General features: G+C 41.6%; 1 protein-coding gene across 1 annotated transcript in view; it reads right to left on the reverse strand.

The window, feature by feature from the left end:
• Positions 1 to 929: 929 nt before the first annotated feature.
• LOC123513195 overlaps positions 930 to 9,305 on the reverse strand; it is a 38,021-nt gene continuing 29,645 nt past the window's right edge. The window contains exons 4-6 of the mRNA XM_045270178.1: positions 9,196 to 9,305; positions 2,123 to 2,312; positions 930 to 1,241 (exon numbers count right to left, since the gene is read on the reverse strand). The exon at positions 9,196 to 9,305 is cut by the window's right edge and continues 33 nt beyond it. Of these exons, the coding sequence (XP_045126113.1) occupies positions 1,156 to 1,241; positions 2,123 to 2,312; positions 9,196 to 9,305 (386 nt within the window). The 3' untranslated portion in view covers positions 930 to 1,155. The remainder of the gene's footprint in view (positions 1,242 to 2,122; positions 2,313 to 9,195) is intronic.

The raw sequence follows: 9,305 nt of genomic DNA on the forward strand, positions 1-9,305 counted from the left end.
CATGTACCATCAATCATTTCACTACATTTGCCACCACAAAACATACGGCAAGCCACACACTAGATTCCATGGGTGGGTGAAACTGCTAATTGACCTTTTTTTTCATAACTAACTCTCTAACTGTCACTTTCTGCTCCATCTCTGCCTCCACTCCAAAAGATAGAAAGCGAAAAAGAAAGAAAGAAAACACGATAACCTCCTAAGCTTCCTTCTAACATTCCCACTTCTCATCTCATATCTTGCTCCACGCTCACTGTTCCACCACTACTTCTTAACACCTTCAGTACTGGGACACATTATCACGAGTTTTGGATGTGATTAAACGTTTTACTTACATTAGCAATGGTCTATGGAGGCCAGAAGATTAATGGCCACAGTCTTCACTATTTTAATCCCTACCAAAGTGTCTGAAGCAGTATAAAATCATCAAATAATAAGCAGAATGAATATGAAAACGCGTCCTGGTATTAAAAGGGTTAAAAATGAAGAGTTAGCATCCTTACCAAAGTTCGGGCGTCCTTCAGGGGGTCACCAGTGGAGTAGAGGAAGAGAACCAAGACACCTCAAATAAAACGACGAGCCGGCACACACTTCAACACATCCACATGTTTGACTGGCGTGAGGCGGCGACTCGATGGTCAATCCTACTTCAAGTACGGTCGGTAAAAATATAAGGTAAATCGTTTCTTCTGTGCTTGTATTGATAAATTTCTTAAGTATTTATACACTACTTATTTTTTTCTCTCTTTGTTGCAATATTTTGTAATAAAATATTTACAGATGATATAGTTCTTGTGTCGAAATAATCTTGAGTTAGGCTATGTGTTTCTCGCCCCATCACGTATTATCGTACATCTCAAGGATTTCCTCTACCTTCACTTACCATTTGGCCTTGTGCATCATCCCTGATTCAAAATAAAACAAACGGATTACCCTGATTAGTATGGGAGTATATAATCTTTATTTTTCAAACCAATGGCAAAGAAAAGAGATAACGTAACGAAGCTGCCACGAGGAACTTGCATGGAATATAATGTTTCTTTTCGGCCATACACTTGCGATGAGGGAAGGGGCGGGGGAAGGGGATAAGTAGACGCCAGGACGCACTCACGCTCACACACACGTATATACATCTGTACAAACATGGCGGGGCTGCTAGTAGAGGCGACGACACAGCGCCATCAGGACCACCGCCAGCAGCGTCGCCGTCAGCAGTACCTCTCCCCCGCCACTCGCCGTTCCTGATGAGACACGAGTTATCTTTCGCACCCAGACCATATTACAAAACATACATGAAATGACTGAAATGAGATACATAAATCATGAGCTGCATACATTCATACTTGACTGAAATGCATGTAGAAGACTTAACCTCTTCAGTATTGAAACGCATTTCTACCTTGAGTTTTAGATATGATTAGACGATTTTATTGACATTAGGAAGGGTCTATGCAGGATATAAGATTAATGGCTACAGTCTTCACTATTTTAATCTCTACATGAGTTTCTGAAGCTGTATAAAATCACCAAATAATAACCAGAATGAAGAGGAAAACGCGTCATGCTATACTGAAAGGATTAAACGAAACATAGGAATGAAAGGAGAGGAGTAAGTAGTTGTGCCTGTGTGTGTGTGTGTGTGTGTGTGTGTGTGTGTGTGTGTGTGTGTGTGTGTGTGTGTGTGTGTGTCTGTGTGTGTGTTGGTCGGGATGCAATACACGCGCACCAATACTGGAATAAGGTGGACAGGAGGGAAAAATGGGGCTGTAATATGGTGCACAATAACAATTTTTGGCGTCGATTAGAACGAAATGGAGGTTTTGTGTGGGATGGGAAAGGTAGTACTGGTGTGCGTGTGTCGGGAGAGAGAGAGAGAAAAAAAAAAAAGTAATTTACTAAAACATATGAATATCAGTTTTTATCATCACCATCATTACTTTCGCCGTGTGGTGGTGAGGGATAACAGGTTTAAACAAAGCACAAACAAACAAACAAAACAAAAAACACTAGTACATACATAATTACTGTTAATTTACTGAACATTCCATGAAAAATGTCTCTAATAAACTGCACATCCAACACACACACACACACACACACACACACACACACACACACTCACCTCCATTGTAGTAGAAATCGTGCGTGCCTCTGTAGTGAGCGTTGGCCAGCGTTTCCTCAGCGGCCTGCAGGTGACGCCCGCCGAAGGAAGCGAGACAGGTGACGGTGATGACGCCCCGCACGAAGAGGTCCGAGCGAGCCACGAAGCGAAGATCCAAGGCGTGGCGGTCTGAATAATTGATCACGTACTCCTGGTGATGAGGGGAGGGGAGAGAGAGAGAGAGAGAGGAGAGGAGGAGAGGGAGACAGGGTGAGGGAGTGTGAATGAATGAATAGATGAATTTCTTTCCTTGGAGGGAGTAGTAATAGTTTTTTTAGGTTACACTTATGAAGATGTGATACTTTTGCTCTCTCTCTCTCTCTCTCTCTCTCTCTCTCTCTCTCTCTCTCTCTCTCTCTCTGTGTGTGTGTGTGTGTGTGTGTGTGTGTGTGTGTGTGTGTGTGTGTGTGTGTGTGTGTGTGTGTGTGTGTGTGTGTGTGTGTGTGTGTGTGTGTGTGTGTGCGTGTGTGGGTCAGTAATCTACCATGAAGGTTAGGAATATTTCATGTACTCACTCGTATTGCCTCTCTACCATGCCATCCTCTCTTTTTTCATACATTTTTCCCTGTGCCATCCTGCCTGCGATAAACTGTATTGTAATGATTAACTGCACAGCTGACAAATCGAACTGCATCTCTTTTTAATCCCTCTCTATTAATTGCATGGCGCGGCGTAGTAAAGGACTAAGCTTCTCTTTCCTTTGATAGTTAACCTGTGGCCTTTAGCTCACCTTAATTGTCTGCCGCCAGGTGTCCCCTCAGGCATTCATTTACCAGCCCCGCCAGGTGAGGTAAGCGTGGAGGCGAGTAAAGGTTTCGTATTCACTGTTGTGTTAATTAATGTTGGTTTTTTTGGCTATGCGTTTACTAATAGTTGAGGGAAATGAGAGGTTATCATGACTGGATGTTGGATAGATAGTTTGTTGCAATATGTAAGGTTCACTCAGCCATCTTTTGTTTTTTTAAGTGTACATATGATTAGAGTGTTTCCTGTCGTCTTATTATTTATCCATCATCAATACTAGAAAATACGTTGAAATATGATTCACTCTTTTTTCTTTTCTTTTTTTTCAAGTGTGCATGAAACTACAACATTTTCTACTTTCCTTTTCTTCCTTCACTCTCATCACTATCTCCTTCGGCTCCTCCTCCTCCTCCTCCTCCTCCTCCTCCTCCTCCTCCTCCTCCTCCTCCTCCTCCTCCTCCTCCTTCTTCTCCTCGTTCTTCTTGTATTCATCACCGTCATCGTCTTTCTCCTCCTTCCTTTCATTCTCTGCTTCCTCGTATTCCTCCTTCCTCTTCATATTCGTATCATCCTCTGCCTCCTTTTTTCCTTAATCCTCCTCCTCTTCCTCCTCCTCCTCCTCCTCCTCCCCTCTATGCCTCCTTCCTCTCCTCTTTCTTCCCGTCTGCTTTATCCTCTTTTCTTTTCTCCTCCTCTCGTGTCTTGCATCTTTATTTAACATTTCTGCACCCAGTAACAATGTTTTTTTTTTTTTTGCGATTCGTACAATATTCCTCTTTGTTTGCCCTAATTCAGTACAAAACACACACCTGTACAGCCAATCTTCCATATTTAATCACCATGCACACACCTGTACATATTTTCTAATCAGTTACCCCCCCTACACACACCTGAACAGCCAGTCTTTTCTAATTAACCATAATATACACACCTGTTCAGTCAGTTTCTTCTAATCAATCACCATACACACACTTGTTCATCCAATTTTTCCTAATTAATCAATACACACACCTGTTCACATCTTCTAATCAACTGCCATACACACACACCTGTACGGCTAGTCTCTTCTAATCAGTCATTACACAGACACACACCTGTCTATCCAAACTCTTCTAATGAATCACGACACACACACACACACACACACACACACACACACACACACACACACACACACACACACACACACACCTGTACAGCCAGTCATCCCTTACCAACCATCCTCTCTGACCTAATCGTATCAAATTGTATCTCTTCGCACAGTTTTGAGTAATCTTTAATTCTGCTTATTCTTTTTTTTTTCTTTTTTTTCAAGAAAGAGAAACTTATAATGCAAAGAAATGTGGTTGAGAAATACGTGATAAAAGAAGTAATGCGTTTGATGAGAAGGAAAGAAATATAATACTTTTTTTCTTACGTAATCGATAACAGGCTGTCAATAAAGCATTCAATACACTGATAAAGATAAAGATAAGTGCAATGAATGACAAACTGGAGACTATTTTGATGTTTTTTTTTTAAAGTTGCACTATCTTCAACTTTGACAAAAAAAAATAAATAGGTATGTAACAATGTGGAACAGGTGGGTTGGTGGGTGATGGAAAGAAACTCAGGAGTAGCAGGAGTATTTTATTTCTCCAACGTTTCGCGTTTCTCTCTGAAGAAGCCCTATGGGCGAAACGTTGGAGAAATAAAATACTCCTGCTACTCCTGAGTTTCTTTCCATCACCCACCAACCCATAAATAGGTATATAAAATGAATGAAAATAGACTCCAATAATATCTAGAAAAAGAAAAAAAAAACGAAAAATTTAAACAGAAAGAAAGACTCCAATGATATTTACACTCAAAAACGAAAGAATGAAAGAAAGTGAATGAAAGAAAATGAATGAAAGAAAGAGATAAGTAAATGAATGAAAGAAAGACTCCAGTGACATCTACACACACAAAAAAAGAACGAAAAAAATGAAACCGAATGAGCGAACAATATCTAAACAGTCGAAGAAATGAATGACGTTTTTAATCCTTTGTTTCTCGGTGAGTGTGGGAAAAATTTAGCGCATTCCGGACATTACAATTACGATTACAAAGGAAGGCGAAGGTAAAGGAGGGTACAACTTCAACATTCTCGCCGCTTTTATTTCCAGTTTAAGCGAGAGGCACTATTTTGTACTCTTCATGGGAGGAAAGGGGGACGGGGGGAGAGGCGGGAGAGCGAGGGGGATAGTGAGAGAGAGAGAGTGGGGGGGAGGAGAGAGAGGATTTAGGGCACCAATCTAATAAATAACAATATCCTTAACTCTTCCAACGCGGCAGTTACTAGATGGCGCCTCGTTTGGTGATTTTTATTCTATACTTTATACGAAGAAATCACAACGAGTCTCACGGATCACGGACGTCGGAGAGAGAGAGAGAGAGAGAGAGAGAGAGAGAGAGAGAGAGAGAGAGAGAGAGAGAGAGAGAGAGAGAGAGAGAGGGGATGACACACACACACACACACACACACACACACACACACACACACACACACACACACACACACACACACACACACACACACACAGAAAAAAGAAAACAGAATTAAAGATTAGTCATAACTCTGGGAGGAGAAAGAATTTGATACGATTGGGTTAGGGAAGACTGCATGGCTAACACTTTCGCATCTGTAAGAGGACTGGCGAACTGGCGAGTGAGTGGACCCTTTTTTTTCTTTTTTTTTTCTATCTTTTTGTTGCCCTTAGCCAGTTTTCCCATCTTACATAAAAAAAAAAAACCCACACACGAACACACGACCTAACCTAACCTAACCTAACTTAAACTGAAAAAAAAAAACACACACACGAACACACGAACACAACACAGGCTTCATCCACTATTAAAAAAAAAAAAAAAGAAATAAGTAAAATAGAAAAAATCTGCATTGTTGGATTGAGCAGAAGAATTAGCCTCGTATTTTCTACACCATAAATACTAAAACATTTTCCAACCAGCGTAGAATTTATGTCGGATACGCGAGAAGAGAGAGAGAGATAGGTAGGGGAGGGAGAGAGAGAGAGAAGGAGAGAGGGAGAAGGATACGCGGAACACGGGGAAGCAAGTAGGATAGGGTTAGGATAAAAATGTAGCTAAGCGTATGACACAATGAATCGAAGCGTGACAGTAGGAGGCAATATCCTTAGCTGTGTAGGACTCAGAGGATCCCACGCACCACGCACGCCACCAGGGAACGCCACTTGAGCCGATCCTCACGCCCTTGACACCACGAAGCCAAGGGGAACAAGTCAAGAGGAGGTAATCAGACCCTTCAAGAGAGAGAGAGAGAGAGAGAGAGAGAGCAGGGAAGCGAACCCACATGAAGGATATAAAAGAAAGTAACAGCAAATGCCAAAATACAATAAAAAAAGGAAGAATAAAAGTCAAATTGTAAAAAAAATAAGTGAGAAAGAAAATATGTAAAAAACAAAAAACAAAAACAAAAGAGAGAGAGAGAGAGAAAAAAAAAAAAAGAAAGAAAATTCGTTGAGTTGTGACACTAAAAAAAGAAAAATCTGACGAAATGAGATGAAAAGAGGAAATGCACCGAAAGACACAACGAAGATAAACGAGAGAGAGAGAGAGAGAGAGAGAGAGAGAGAGAGAGAGAGAGAGAGAGAGAGAGAGAGAGAGAGAAGAATAACGATAAAAAAAAAGAAATCGTATAGTTTATGAAAATTAGAGGAGGAGGAGAAGGAGGAGGAGGAGGAGGAGGAGGAGGAGGAGGAGGAGGAGGAGGAGGAGGAGGAGGAGGAGGGTGAGAAGGAGGGCGAGGTGGAGGAGGAAGAGGAGGATGAGGACAACAACCACTATCACACACACACACACACACACACACACACACACACACACACACACACACACACACACAAGAACCAAGGAAGAGAGAGAGAATGCGATGAAGAACAAAAAATGAGAAAAAAAAAGAAAAACGAAAGAACGAAAACTAAAAGGAAAAAACTCAATAAAAAGAAAAGAAAACACGAAAGATAAAAGAACAAGAGAAAGAAAGAGACGAAAAAATAGAAGAACAGAGAGAGAGAGAGAGAGAGAGAGAGAGAGAGAGAGAGAGAGAGAGAGAGAGAGAGAGAGAGACTAAATATAAACCCTCAAGAGAATCAAATCATAAGAAAAAAAAAGAAAAAGAGACCAATGAAAAAGAAAATGGGAAAAGAAAACGGAAACCACAACCCAGTGAGCCACAAGAGGAAAGGAACGCAAACACTTTTAAAAATCACACCATGGATTCTGAAACACCTATGACAGCACCGCCACTCATTCCACAAAGGCTCTTGTTAAAGTTGAAGTGACGCGTATCTTTAAGGCTTCCCATCCCTAGTTTTCTCTCCCTTCAACACTCAGATAGCCTTTTTAACCTTCCCACACCGTCAACATTCTCTGATACTGTCACGTCCCTCCCCATCATGTGAACCTTCCCTAAACCTATCCCCAATTAAGCTTCTCTCCCCATTAGCTCCCCAACGCTTCAAAATCTCCCTTATCTTAACCTCCTCGACGTGTTTCAGTACTCTTAGATTCTATTTGTAACGTTATAGTGAGATTAGCCCCTTCAATACTGGGACACATTTTTACTTAGAGATTTGGGTGCTATTAGACCATTTTATTAGGAAGGGTCTATGGAGGTCAGAAGATTTAATAGCCACTGTCTTCACTATTTTAATCTCCCACTTGAGTTTCTGAAGCTGTGTAAAATCATCAAATAATAAGCAGAATGAATATGAAAATGAGTCATGGTATTCAGGGTTAACACCATTTCTGTATACTCAACTGGTGAAACACTCTTGAGAAACCGGGCTAGTCATCTGCGTGGCCTTTGAAAATAGTCGTGTTGAGAGTCGAGTGTCCAGGCTAATTATCTGCGTGGCCTTTGAAAATAGTCGTGTTGAGAGTTGAGTGTTCAGGCTAATTATCTGCGTGGCCTTTGAAAATAGTCGTGTTGAGAGTTGAGTGTCCAGGCTAATTATCTGCGTGGCCTTTGAAAATAGTCGTGTTGAGAGTTGAGTGCCGAGGCTAATTATTATCTGCGTGGCCTTTGAAAATAGTCGTGTTGAGAGTCGAGTGTCCAGGCTAATTATCTGCGTGGCCTTTGAAAATAGTCGTGTTGAGAGTTGAGTGTCCAGGCTAATTATCTGCGTGGCCTTTGAAAATAGTCGTGTTGAGAGTTGAGTGTCCAGGCTAATTATCTGCGTGGCCTTTGAAAATAACCGTGTTGAGAGTTGAGTGTCCAGGCTAATTATCTGCGTGGCCTTTGAAAATAGTCGTGTTGAGAGTTGAGTGTCCAGGCTAATTATCTGCGTGGCCTTTGAAAATAACCGTGTTGAGAGTTGAGTGTCCAGGCTAATTATCTGCGTGGCCTTTGAAAATAATCGTGTTGAGAGTTGAGTGTCCAGGCTAATTATCTGCGTGGCCTTTGAAAATAACCGTGTTGAGAGTCGAGTGTCCAGGCTAATTATCTGCGTGGCCTTTGAAAATAGTCGTGTTGAGAGTTGAGTGCCCAGGCTAATTATCTGCGTGGCCTTTGAAAATAGTCGTGTTGAGAGTTGAGTGTCCAGGCTAATTATTATCTGCGTGGCCTTTGAAAATAGTCGTGTTGAGAGTTGAGTGTCCAGGCTAATTATCTGCATGGCCTTTGAAAATAGTCATGGTGAAAGAGTTGAGTGAATTGAATGTCAGAAGTATATTGCCTTTAGATTGGCACTTCCTGATGATGATTACTAGTTTCTTGGTCTTTTCTTGGATCTTTATTTTCAGTTTAGTTTTCCGTACACTGCCCCGAGACTTACCTGCGGCACTTCTATATGATCAACAGGTAAAACACTCATGAAAACACTACTAATCATCTCTGGGGTGGAAAACAGTCGTAGCGAGAGAGGAAAGGTTTTTTTTTTTTCACTGCCACGACACTTAGGCTCATATCTTCAAACATTTATGTGCTTCACCTCCCCCACTTTAGAAGGCTTTATTTAACTGAACACGAGTTTTCAAAGGCGTTTTCATGGTTCTAGAGGCAGAGTGACAAGATATCTACATCATTAACTGCAGAAACACTCTTAGAAACCCCGCTAATCATCTTTGTGGCCTTGGAAAGTAGTAGTGATGAGAGAGCAATACTGAATACTGACCTCACCCTTCTTCTTTTCTTTATTCTATTTCTTATTAGTATTCCTTTGCCTGATATTCGGTACCGTCTCCCTATCACTAATCCCTCTGAGTCTGCGCACTGCCCCGGCACTTACCTGCGGCACTGGGTTTCCGTTGATGCGCCAGGAGAGAAGCGGAAGGTACTGCTTGTTGGTGGCGGTGCAGGTGAGGCTTACAGTTTCCAGGGGCGTGTAGGAATCCCGCA

The sequence above is a fragment of the Portunus trituberculatus genome, chromosome 35 (assembly GCF_017591435.1).
Source record: "Portunus trituberculatus isolate SZX2019 chromosome 35, ASM1759143v1, whole genome shotgun sequence".
NCBI lineage: Eukaryota > Metazoa > Arthropoda > Malacostraca > Decapoda > Portunidae > Portunus > Portunus trituberculatus.